At 37.3% G+C, this 13,241-nt stretch overlaps 1 protein-coding gene across 1 annotated transcript; it reads right to left on the bottom strand.

Annotated features, from left to right (window-relative positions):
* Nucleotides 1-1,201: 1,201 nt before the first annotated feature.
* On the bottom strand, nucleotides 1,202-5,993 carry vrtn (vertebrae development associated). Its single transcript, XM_051138111.1, has 2 exons — nucleotides 5,796-5,993; nucleotides 1,202-4,184 (listed from the first exon to the last, which is right to left on the bottom strand). The coding sequence occupies exon 2, from the start codon at nucleotides 4,180-4,182 to the stop codon at nucleotides 2,146-2,148; it is 2,037 nt and encodes a 678-aa protein (XP_050994068.1). The 5' UTR covers nucleotides 4,183-4,184; nucleotides 5,796-5,993; the 3' UTR covers nucleotides 1,202-2,145.
* Nucleotides 5,994-13,241: the final 7,248 nt, after the last annotated feature.

Below are 13,241 nucleotides of genomic sequence, written 5' to 3'. Positions count from 1 at the left end.
ACTAATATATCTTAAAAGAACGATAAAAATGTAAACAAAATAATTATATTGTTTAATTGTTATTTATCTCTAAATGTCATAGTGTACTGTTCTCAAAATTGTGATATAATAAACGGCCACAAGCTCAAATGCTTTGCCACAAATAAAGGAAAGGCATAGTTTAAGCAAATGGCTTTATAAGCTTTAGCTCACCTTTTCTAAATTCAACAAAGATAATAAAACTAAGCAAACTAGTCATAACTAATGACTGCATTTATTGATTTGAAGTTTGAATTCAGTTATAAGAACTGACTAACTTCATTTGTTTTCACTTTTTTGATTTTCTAAAAACTGTATATGACATAAAAACTGTTTATTTTGGTATAATTATTTTTAATTTGTAATTATTGTTCATTGTAAAATACTACATGTAGAATCTCAGCCAGCCATTGCAGAAGCACCCAGCAGCCCCAAAACCAAATTAAAAGATGCTCCTAAAGAAAGCCCGCCACTGCCATCTAGTGCATTTATATCTAAATACTCTTCTTTTGTTTTTTTCATGACGTGCAACGTCTAAACAAGGCTCACAGATGCGTAAAACCATCAAAAGAAACCAGAAGAGGATGAATACTTGATTTAAAAAGGTTTTGCTCCGTCTCTTATGGATTTTCTAAATTCTATTCTCATTGAGGATTCTCGTGAATATCTATCTATTGTCGCTTTCATCTATCCATTAAAACGTCACAAATTAAAAACTGACTCAAGACATCCATTCAAATCTTCTTTATCATGATGCTCATCTTTAAAGGCTTGACCCTGTCAATTATTTTCATGCTTCTGTAAACACGTAAACACTTATTGAAGCTGTGATAAAATCACTGTCTGAGAAGTGCTTGGACAGACATTGATTAAGTACACCAACAAGCTTTTAGAATACCTTATTTGCCATTTTTTAGAACCAATTACACCTTGAGACAAAATTAGATCTGTTAAGCCAATAGTGGACTAATTTAAACAACAGGAGTTTCTTCCCAAAGGCAACTGGACTAAATAATCTGCCTCAACTGAAATTTTCAACATTTATTCTCAGCATTACCCCGGAGCACTTTTGCGTGCAAACAAGAGTACAACCAACAAAGATCTTTATTAACAAATTAGTTGAAGACTGGGTAGTTAAAATTTCTGATATTGCATAAAAGCACATAAAGAGTGAAGAGAGGGTATAAACCAGGTTTTATTGCACAGAGGAACTGGTCTCATACATGAGATGCTCAACATAATAAAATTAACAAAATTAGCTTTGTGCTTCATCAAAATGAATCCAAGGAGCACATTGTGAACTCATTTTTTAGACAAGTTTAACAGTGTTACAAAACACTGCAATGGTGAAGCTGAAAAAGTCAGTCAGGTAGTTAAACACAATAACTTTAGAAAACACTTAAACAGTATCAAGTAAGAGATTATCAATTATTTACACCTTTAGCAGCAAAAAAGTTAAACGTGTGAACTGAAACGTGGTCAAAAACAATGTGCAAAATGGCAACAATTCTGTAACATTCAAGTGTGAGGAATCTATTTTAAATTGGCCACATAAAGATTTCCCAAGCAGAGATAACATTCAATCGTCAGTATAAAAATATATATGTATAAAAAGAAAACAACACTACTCCAGGGTACAAATTAAAATACTATACATTTTTGTTCAAGAAAAAAAAAAATTAATAGAAACAAAATAATCAAAATTAAAAAGGTCTCAAAACAGCTAAAAGGAATAAAATGAACTTAAACAGAACTTAAAACTCATTTAAATTGTAAATATTTAGGGGGTGGGGGTCAACAGAGAGCCATTTGAAAACCTGATAATGTCTTTGAACTGCCTTTTGCCTAAGGGCCATCAGCACTTACTGTAGGTGGACACAAAGACTGTCTGATTTCACACACACGCAAATGTCCTTGAGCTAGAACCAAGTGGTCAAATAAAGGAAAGGGACAAATAATTAAGATGCATGAACTGCAATTATGTGGGTGACTCAAAAAAAAAAAAACAACTAAAAACAAAACAGTCAGACTCAAAGGAACATTGCACTGTGAACTAAAAAAAATGAGTAGTGTCGAATTTGGACTTAATTACAGGACATTACAGTGGTGAGGAATATAACAGAACATTCAGCCATGAATTAACGGCACCCCGTGATGCAGAGCCCTTTTCCACATGTAGTAGGTGGAACGTGGAGTAAGAGGAAAGTAGGAGCGGAACTCTTTGAATGTGGGAAAGGACTTTTCTTCAAAGCGCTGTTGCAAGAACAGCTTTGCTTTGGCCTTGAAATTGGCCAGTGCCACAACATCCATCACAAACATCTGTTCGCTACTGGACTGGTCAGGCAGAGAGTATTCAGGCAGTGTGAATTCAGAGGGACTAACTGTCTGTCCATTCAGGCAATCCATGTTCCCATCAAAAGAAAACATTCTTTGAGTTTTTATCTTTTCAAAGACGTCTGGCGAGACAACCAAGCTCTGGGATTTCTCCATCTCAGACATCAAGACCGGCTCCTTGGTTTTCCTGTTCAAAGAACCTCTCCAGAGCCAGTAGAAAAAGGAGGAAACTGAGGGGAACTTGAGCTTGAATTTGATGAAGGACATCTTTGACCTCCGGACGTGCATTTTAGCTTCTTCCCGTAACGTTTTCCTCTGGTGGTACATCAGCCTCAGGCTTCTCTGCTTGCGTCTGGAGATCTTCACTATTGGTGACAGTTTTTGTCTGTTAAACTTGGCAGGGGATACTTGACTTCTGGGACTCTGGGTTTTATCAGCATCTGAGCCTTCCTCGCTGCTACCTGAGAGCTCTTTGAAAGGCGTAAACAGCATGGCTTCCCTTCTCCAGTTGTAGTACGTGGACCTGGAGATGCCTGGAAACCTTCTTTTGAAAATTCTGTAGGGGAACGACGTGTTTGCAACGATACAGTTCTGCAGGCTCTTCTTCGCCTCCTGCATCAAAGCCACATTTTGGGCACGTTCTCCTTCTAGCTTTTCACATTTGAAGGCCAACATGCTAGCAAAGCTCCCTTGGCTGGGCTTCTTCTTGACTTCTGGTGAGGACCAGTAGTCCTGTTCAGTGCTGTCTGCAGGACTCAGCTCTCCCGTGGAGCCGCCCGAGACACTGCAAGTGGACACGAGCTCTTGCTTCCAAGCGTAGTATGTGGACCTTGGAATTTCTGGAAAAAGCTGTTTGAATTGGCTGAGGGGAATAAGCTTCCCTTGCTTGTAGGATGTCAGGAAAAAATGTTTGGCCTCATACCTAGCCACCGATTTCTTGTGATACTCGATGCTTTGTCTCTTCCAGCGGTAAAAGGTACTCTTGGTGATGTTGAACTTGTCTTTGAGATTGGAGTAAGACAGCTGGGAGTCTTGATTCAGAAGATCCACCGAGGGAATTCGCTGCTCACTGTTTGGACTCCCAATTTTGAGGTCGCTCACGTGAATCAAGGCCACGAAGTTGTGAGGTTTGAATACAGAGCCTGCCTCCAAGTCACCTGACCACATGATGTGAAGGGTCAAGGGCTCAGCGTCTTTCGACCACGTCCTCGGACGAATGACTCGATTGAAGTAGGGCCGAATCTTTAAATTGTACATGGGATAAACCGAATAAATGTTGCACTGCAGGACGGAAGCCAGCGCATACACATGCCACATGTTTGCAAACGACCCAGGGAAGCAGGAGGCTTTGACATCGGCGTCGAAGATGGCTTCCAGCACTTGAATCGGCAGATTGAGCATGTCCTGAGACTCCTCGGTGCAGAGGGAAAACCTTACTGCCTGCAGCATGACCTTTGAGTCAATCATACCACACAGGTAGTATCGCTTCCAAAGCAGCATCTCCACCACAGTTCTGACCTGCAGCTCCAGACTCAGGCTCGTAGAGCCCACCAGAAGCATGCTAGCTGCATCAAACAGCAGGTTTCCTTCTCCTTTGCAGACTAGAGGGAGCAAACCCGTCGGTGCGTCTGCCGGGTACAGTCTGTGAGCTACTGCATCAATGCCCAGCCATGAGGAGATCTCAGAGCAGAGTGCTGTAGGAAGATGGAAAGGAGCCAGGACCTGCTCCACCTCCACAGCAACTTTTGTGAGGGCATCAAGACCCACACACTCCGTGGCCTCCTGCAGCTCCCCCAAGACCGAGAGCACCACCTCTGTCCTCTGAATCATGCCTACACAATAAACACAGGAAGAAACAAGAGGATTAGCATTAGTACATCCATATATAGAGCGGTTGCCAAATTTGCAAAAATGCATTCATTTGGTTTTATTGACAAACGTAAATTGTCTTTGATTATATCGCTACTTCTGCGCTACTACTTCAGAAGTGATGAAAGAAAAAAAAAAAACTTTTGTACGAAATTAATAAATTTAAAATATTTGTTGTATAACGCAAAAATATGATGATAATAATAATGCTGATTAATGTAAAATGACAATGCTTCTTTGTAAAGAGATGGGTGTGATTGTCCCTGCCAAAAAAACAAATAAAAACGTAACCATAAATCCATTTTTGTAGCAAACGAGAGAGAGCGAGAGAGAGAGAGAGAGCGAGAGACTAAAATAATTATTAGTTGACAACTATACAAGAAATGTAAAACTGTCTTGGTTTAACGTTAACATTTTTTCAATAGTCATTTAATTCCAGTTTGCTCTTCTGAAAGTTGCCAAAGCTCTAGAAAAATGTGACCAAGGACCACAAAACCAGTCATAAGGGTCAATTTTTTGAAATTGAGATTTACACATCATCTGAAAGCTGAATATATAAGCTGTCCATTGATTTATGGTTTGTTAGGATAGGACAATATCTGGCTGAGATGCAACTGTTTGAAAATCTGGAATCTGAGGGTGCAAAAAAAAAAAAAAAAAAAAAAATCACCTTTATAGTTAAAATAAACTTTTGAGCAATGCATATTATTAATCAAAAATTAAGGTTTAGAACAATTACAAAATATCTTCAAGGAACATGATCTTTAATTAATATCCTAGTGATTTTGGCATAAAAAAAAAAAACAATGTGTGTTGCCTATTGCTACAAATATACCCATACTACTTAAGACTGGTTTTGTGGTCAAGGGTCACATATAATTTTTATAGGCTCTATTATCAATATTGCTCTTTATCACAGAAATCATGATCAACATATGTCATCAGAGCACCATTTTGAATAATAATAATAATAATAATAATAATAATAATAATAATAATAAAAAAGAAAATATAAAATTCTTGGTTTATCAATCCATTTTCCCACATCTGTCTGGTAAAAAAAAAAAAAATTTTTTTGTAGATTCACACGTACTTCCACTGACTTTTATGAAACCTTTTTAGAAATAGACATGCGGCTTGTTTTTGTTTTTTGGCCAGATATGTATTTTACGCTTTAGAAAGCCCATGTATTAAACGGAGACAATTAAACGGAACATTATTATACAGAAAGATCAGTTACCGATACTTTTCACTAATGAGGCTGAAAGTAAAGTCCAAACGCACCAGCAATGAGTCTCCGTTACACACGCGAAATGCACAGTTCAGTCATACAAAAACTTATCAGCACTTTCGGTACTTTTTTATTGTGTACGTTTACCCATTAACATTTTTGTTCATTTCCTTTGTGGACTTAACAAATAGTTTAAGCTATTTAAGAAATAAGAGAAATACGCCTAGGAACACAAAACTGTCCTCATACTGAGAATGAATAATTCCGAATATATACAAACAGTAACTTACCGTGCCGAGTGAACGACATTCAAACGAACAAAATTAAAACCCAAATATCTCACCTTGTTTTTGCGTTTCCCTGCCTTGAGATTTAAATCAGCTTCGTAAAGCAGTAAGGTATGGCAAACTGTGAGCTTCTCACAACTCAAAGTTTAATCCATTGTGTGAGGTGGACAGCGTGCTCATCATAGGTGAGACAACGAGCGCAATCTGAACCCAAGCAGTGGAAATTTCACATGATAAGGGAGGGACCTCCCTCCAGGAAATTGTCAATCACTGAGTTGTGTTGAACCCCTACACACACACAAACACACACCTATAGGCTATCAGTGGAAACTGTTTTAGTGAGGACTTCTCATAGTGTAGACAATGGTTTTTTATACTAAGATAATATTGCATACGATGCCCTGCCCTTACATCTAAGCAACACAAACCAGTTAATAGTAGTTTGACTAATTTTTGAGCATTTTAAATAGTGAGGACCACCTAAAATGTCCCCAAAAAACACATTTTAACATATTTCACTATAACTGTTCAGGTATTTCCCAAATAATTTCTCCATCACTAATAAAAAAGCAAACTGCACAGAGGCCTCATGTCATTGTCTTTTAAGTGTAAACAAAGGCCACATTTTCATATGTATCATTATCACAGAAGACAAATAATGATGTGAAAACATTTTATATTAGTTTATTTATTATGTTAATTAAAAATATATGGTTAATCACTGGAAATTTGTAATTGCGGTGTTAACTATAGGCCTGTGCTGAAACTTCATAGAAGCTTGAGTAGTAAGTTTGTTGCATAGTTTAGCCTTAAATGTTTGGAATAACCATTACAAAAAATGAAACGATTGTAAATAGACAACAAAGTTTGAATAGAGTCTATAGCTTCCTTGGTAATTAAAGTTAAGCTTCACTGCACTTTTGGAGTTAGCCAATTATCATTGAGGAATGCTGGAAATTTCCATTTCCATAGCTCAAAGTGAACTCTCTCAGACAATGGCTTTGAAGTGTTTTCTTTCCATGCCAAAGCCCGGGGTCCAGTTTCAATCAGATGTAGATGGATTTTTCTGTATACCTGGGGATGTTCAGTGTAGTGCTCTCTTTTAATGGATTAGCAAGGCCTTGTTTTTCATTTTAACCCCCCATGAACACAACTTTTATCATTCTCAAGGTTCAGAAAATCCAGCAGGTGAGCTATTTACCTAAACCTTTACCTATTTATTCATAGTGCTGCATGTGTGTTCATCTCACTAAAAAGCAAGTCAGACCAGCAGGCTGTACAAGGTCAAGCTCACTCTTTTGTTTATTGGAGTTGTGCTAGAGCAGACAGTGTGTGCAAATGGCAGAGAGAGAGACACAGATCTGGGAAGGTGCATATCTGCCTCTTGTTTCTTCAGGGTATCACTTTTAACACCTCTGCCTGTCCACCTTTTGCAGGCTTTTCACAGAACCTTTTGTTTCTGCTGCTTCAGCCACACACCCCTCCACCCAGCCCTCACTGACCTGACCTACATCTCTCTTCCTGAATTTACCCTATACAGTCTAGTTTTTTGAATGGAGACAATGTGGTGCCAGGCTTAAAATCATGCTTTAGCTTGTTTTATTAATTCTTATGTCCAAAAATGCATCATTATTAATTGTCTTAAATGGCCAATCAATGGGATGCAACTCTTGGGTGAATCTAAGCAGTGAGGAGCCTGTACACTCTTAGAAATAAAAGGTTTATTTTCTTAAAAGAACCATTTTGGTGTATGAAGAATATTGTATTAATCTGAAGAACCTTCTTTTATTCTTGAGAACCTTTCGTTAGGTTCCATGAATGTTAAAAGTTCTTCACGGAACCATCAATGCCAATAAAAAGACTTTTATTTCTGGAGTGTATTGTAAAAATGCAGTTGATAAGTGTGATAACAGAGGTTCCTCCTAAAATGTGCTGCTGAAATGTTGATGAGCCGTTGTGGTCTAAAACACCTCAAGTGTTCCTCTTCCATCCTGTGCTTAAAATGCAAATGGGGCAACATTGGGTCGGCTCCGGTAGTCTGCCACATGCTGAGGTTGTATGTATGTGCTGGGGTTTGGGCCGTGCTTGTGTATGTTGGGGGTTTGAGGGGGGGTCGTCAAAGATCTGTGGGACACAGACAAGGAGAGTCTTGCAACCTTTTGTTCTTGAGCTTGGCAGTGTGGACTCAGGCACAGTCAAGAGCAGGCACTTGACACCTATTGGGTAATCTCAACATGGGTTCTGCTAGGCAGAGTTTGCTTTTAAACAGCGCTTCGCCTCATTAACCACCAAATACAAACCAAAGGTGCTCAGAGATGAGGAAACACAATATATATTTTTTTTTTTCAAAGATTTTTTTTTTTTTTTTACAATAATATTGCTTTACATATTACTTGCTGGGGAAAACAGGTCAATTAAAATATACAGTACTGTTTTTACATGGATATTTATATATGCTGGTCCATTGTCTTTGACTCAAACATAACATTCTCATTGAGATCATTATTTCCTGTAACGGGTGTTTACAGGAACCTTTATTGTATATGGAACTAAAAAGCCTGTGAATGTTTCCATGTCATTTTTTTTGAATGGTTTAATTTCTAATGATTACACAGAATTGTGGTTGAACTCTAAATATGACAGTAAAGCACACTTGCTAAATAAGGATGACGACTAGCTCAAGCATGTGAGTTTACTGTATGTGCTGGAGGAATTGGATAACCACTGTAGTCCTTATATAGAAATTTGTTAGCAACTTACATGTACATTTAAGGTATGAACAGATTCTGTTGTGATGTGAAAGATTATTTAAACTAATGTGTGTGTGTTTGTTAAAAACCTACAAATTCAAAAGAAAGTCAAAATATTTGTCATTGTGATTAAAAGGCTCTACTGGGAAGCCATGTATGACAAACTGTTGATGTATAAAGTTTCATGGTTGTGGTTACAAGAGTGTAGCTTCTATACAAACTGAAATGTAGGTGATGACCTATAGTAACATATTTGTCTGTCTTCAGATTTGAGCCCACTCACTGTGGTTTGCAGCTATATTAATTTCCTTCCATCAATAAAAATAAAGGTTCCAAAAGGGTGTTTTTTGCAGTGATGTCATAGAGGAACCATTTTTGGTTCCCCAAAGAACCTTTCAGTGAACGGTTCCTAAAAGAACCATTTTGAAAAACATTTTAAAAATCTAAAGAAACTTTTTTTCTGTAAATTCTCCAGGTCCTGCAGTTTTCCAGCATCCTTTGCATATTTGAACCCTTTCCAGCAGTGACTGTATTATTTTAAGATCCATCTTTTCACACTGAGGACAATTGAGGGACTCAAACGCAACTATTAAAAAAGGTTCAAACATTCACTGATGCTCCAGAAAGAAACATGATGCATTAAGAGCCGGGGGATGAAAAAAAAAAATAATTTGAAGATCAAGGTAAATTGTTCCTAATTTGTCTTCCAGGAAACATGCAAGTATCTTCTGTTACTTCCGAAAGGCAGTACTAAATAAGAGAAAAAAAAAGATATTTAAAAAAAAAATGTTTTTTGATCATTCTTCATCCTGTTCAAATGTTTTTACCCCCTCTCTTATTTTGTTAAAATTGTTCACATTTTTACATATTATGCAAGGGGTTCCCAAGCTTTCGTATGCCACTGTATACACAAGTTATGATTTCTGCAGTTTCTGCAAAAATTAACACATTTCTAGAATTTAATAAGGCAAAAATGTTGGTTAGGATATTGCCAGCATTATGATCACTTTTTTTCAAAACAATATGACCCATTTATGACTTCTAGAATTAACACTTAAGTCATTAACATTTAACTACTGACCTGATTACACTGCAAAAGGAATATACAGCAGACAAACAGTTACAACATGAAAAAAATAACTGGTTGAAATCTATTATTAATGTTAAATTCTATTAATATAAAACGTAAACACACATGTAAATATACTAGTAAAACAAGATTTAAATTCATTTTCCAAATAATGACAAAGAAAGACATTTTTCTGTATTACCTACATTAAAATCAACAAAGTTGAACAGCAATTCAAGACATGTGCAAGTCATTTTTTCTCTTTTAGTAACAGGTTTCACTCTCAGTTCCCACAATCTTACATGCACATATCTTTTGACATCACTTCCTCAGACTGCGCAATATGTTGCCACAAAAGTGAACCCGTGATGTTTTCCACAAATAAAACTAAACCCTTAAAAGTATAAAGAACCACACTCACATGCCAACTCAAGACTAAGCAAAAAGCTTTTATTTGATCGTTTATCATGAATGCCGTTTCTTTACATGAATACCGCATTCACGTTTAGGAGGTTGAAGCCCTGATGAATACTTACACCACTAACCTAAAAAAAATGTCTGTTCCTATCCTGCATTGCCATTCCCATCCTGCAGGCCATCTAGTGGCAACACTTGTCATCAGAGTTTGTCTTTTTTCACAGAACAAACTCATCTGTGTGAAAAACATGTTGAGAGGTGTTAAACGGTCAGCGAGTAAAAATGAGAAGTACACACAATAACACAACTCTCTCATCTCCAAAAATGTATCCTTTCAGATACTTTTTATCCCAATATCCAATGGCAGTATTGTACTTAGTATGACCAATCACTTAAACATCTGACTTTTAATATGACAAATTGTTATAGGTGTAAAATACTATGGTGTTAAATTATACACATACTGATATTTAACCTTTATTCAGGTTTATGCACTATAATCTGAGGTTGGTAATTATTTCAGTCATAGTGCAGTGTAGCTGTTTGCCCAGCTGGTGGCATCCATGCACTTGGTGACTAATGTGTCAAAACAAAAGCACAAAGGTACAAAAGCATTATTTATAAACCAGGCCAAAAATTGCATATCCTTTTAGGATGCAGTAAATCTTTGAGTTTTTTTTTTTTGTTCCTGATTAATAATATGCCAAACATATGACACGACCAATAGGCATATAACACTTTGTTATTATGAAATAGAGATAGAAACTGTCTGAGATTTAGACAAGCCGTGACTTGAAACAACTGTCATGTTGCCAGGGCTTATAAAACTAAACTGCAGCATACAGAAAACAATTAAGTGAATTGAGACCTGTGACAGAGGACCAAAATTGGTTAAAATGACTTTCTATTTGTCTGATATCCAGTGATTCATAGAGTTACCGAAATAACAAGAAATGGGTGGTTGGGATCAGTGTTCGAATTGAGGGGGGGCTGGGGGGGTCCTGGACCTCCCACAAGCATTAAGGGACACCCATAACACCCAAAAAAATATGCTTGGGGGGTCCCCTGGTTTTTCAATAAAAATATAATACTTAAAACATAGAACTAGTGAAAAGTTAAAGTTAAAATTAAATGAAAAGATTCGATTGCTGTATTAAATTTAGACCTGCTCGCGTTAAATCATATTTTATTACTAAGCGTTTTTGCAGCGTTGCGCATTATAACCAATCACACACGACTCTGTTGAGTTTAGAATGCAGTGGCCAATCAGAGACGTTCAGAACAGTCATTGCTGAAACCTGGAGTTTTGTTCAGATTGAGCTCAAGAATTCCCTCATCATAAGCAACAAATTATTTATCATACACTGTATTTATCATACAGTGTATGGACAGCTTTAGATTGAGTCTAATAAAATGCATTTTCCCAAAATTCAGGATATGTGGGCAGAAAATGTAAATTTTTATTATGTCATATACACTGTGTGCACAATTATTAGGCAAGTGAGTATTTTGACCATATCATCATTTTATCCATAATTTCCAACTCCAAGCTGTATAAACTTGAATGCTTATTGGATTTAATGCATATCAGGTGGTGTATTTGTGTAACGAGGGAGGGTGTGGCCTAAGGAGATCAACACCCTATATCAAGGTGTGCATAATTATTAGGCAGATTCTTCTCCTCGGGAAAAATAGGCCAAAAAGAGATTTAACTGACTCTGAAGAGTCAAAAATTGTAAAAAGTCTTTCACAGGGATGCAGCACTCTTGAAATATCTAAGATATTGGGGCGTGATCACAGAACCATCAAACGTTTCGTAGCAAATAGTCAACAGGGTCGCAAAGAATCAAACATGAAGCTACCAGGAAGCCATTATCCTCCAGTGCTGCCGTATTCCACAACTGCAACCTACCTGGAGTGTCAAGAAGTACGAGGTGTTCAGTTCTCAGAGACATGGCCAAGGTAAGAAAGGCTGAAACCCGACCACCTCTGAACAAGACACATAAATTGAAACGTCAAGAATGGGCCAAGAAATATCTGAAGACCGATTTTTCAAAGGTTTTATGGACTGATGAGATAAGAGTGACTCTTGACGGACCAGATGGATGGGCCCGTGGTTGGATCAGTAACGGACACAGAGCTCCGCTTCGACTCAGACGCCAGCAAGGTGGAGGTGGGGTACTGGTATGGGCAGGTATTATTAAAGATGAGCTAGTTGGACCTTTTCGGGTTGAAAATGGACTCAATCAACTCAATTTTTAGAAAACACTTTCTTCAAGCAGTGGTACAGGAAAAAGTCTGCATCTTTTAAGAAGACTTTGATTTTTATGCAAGACAATGCTCCATCACATGCATCAAAGTACTCCACTGCGTGGCTGGCCAGTAAAGGCCTTAAAGATGAAAAACTAATGACATGGCCCCCTTCACCTGACTTAAACCCTACTGAGAACTTTTGGGCCCTTCTTAAGCAGGAAATTTACAGTGAAGGTAAACGGTACACCTCTCTGAACAGTGTCTGGGAGGCTGTGGTTGCGGCTGCACAAAAAGTTGATTCTGAGCAGATCAAGAAACTGACTGACTCTGTGAATGGAAGGCTTGTGACTTATCGAAAAGAAGGGTGGTTATATTGGTCACTGAGGTTTTCTTTTTGAAATTTCATAAATGTTTTTGTAAATTGAGTTTGTTTATTATTCTCACTTTAACAGGTGAAATTAAACAAGTGAGATGGGAAAATCTTTGTTTGTCATTTAGTTGCATAATAATTCTGCACACTAATAGTTGCCTAATACTGGTGTACATGTAGATATTCTCTTAAGAAAGCCAAAACTTCACTTTTACTACTTAAATGTTCAGGTTTGAGGGTTTGTTAACATTTTGGATTGACCAAGAGCACTGTAGTTGTACAATAACAAAATTTATCCTCAAAAATACAACTTGCCTAATAATTGTGCACACAGTGTAGTTAATCAATATCACACGAAGAGAGCCTTTTTCACAAATGTTTACAAATAGTAATTTTATACAACAGCTCAATAAACTAGAAGATATTACTAAGAGACTTACGTTATAGACACCATATTGCCTATTTTTGTTCTATTTCGCCAACAAAAATCATTCCAAACACAGCCACTGCACTGTTTTGCGTCTCTAAACAACATGACGTTGGTTTCGTTCCTGAATGAATCAACCGTTTAAATGATTCGGTTCAATCGCAATGACTCACTTAACTGTGACTTACTGACCTACTGGCGGTTGTAATTCCAATT

The sequence above is a fragment of the Labeo rohita genome, chromosome 20 (assembly GCF_022985175.1).
Source record: "Labeo rohita strain BAU-BD-2019 chromosome 20, IGBB_LRoh.1.0, whole genome shotgun sequence".
Classification (NCBI taxonomy): domain Eukaryota; kingdom Metazoa; phylum Chordata; class Actinopteri; order Cypriniformes; family Cyprinidae; genus Labeo; species Labeo rohita.
Note: the sequence above shows the minus strand (reverse complement) of the source record. Positions and strands in the feature narration are given on the sequence as shown.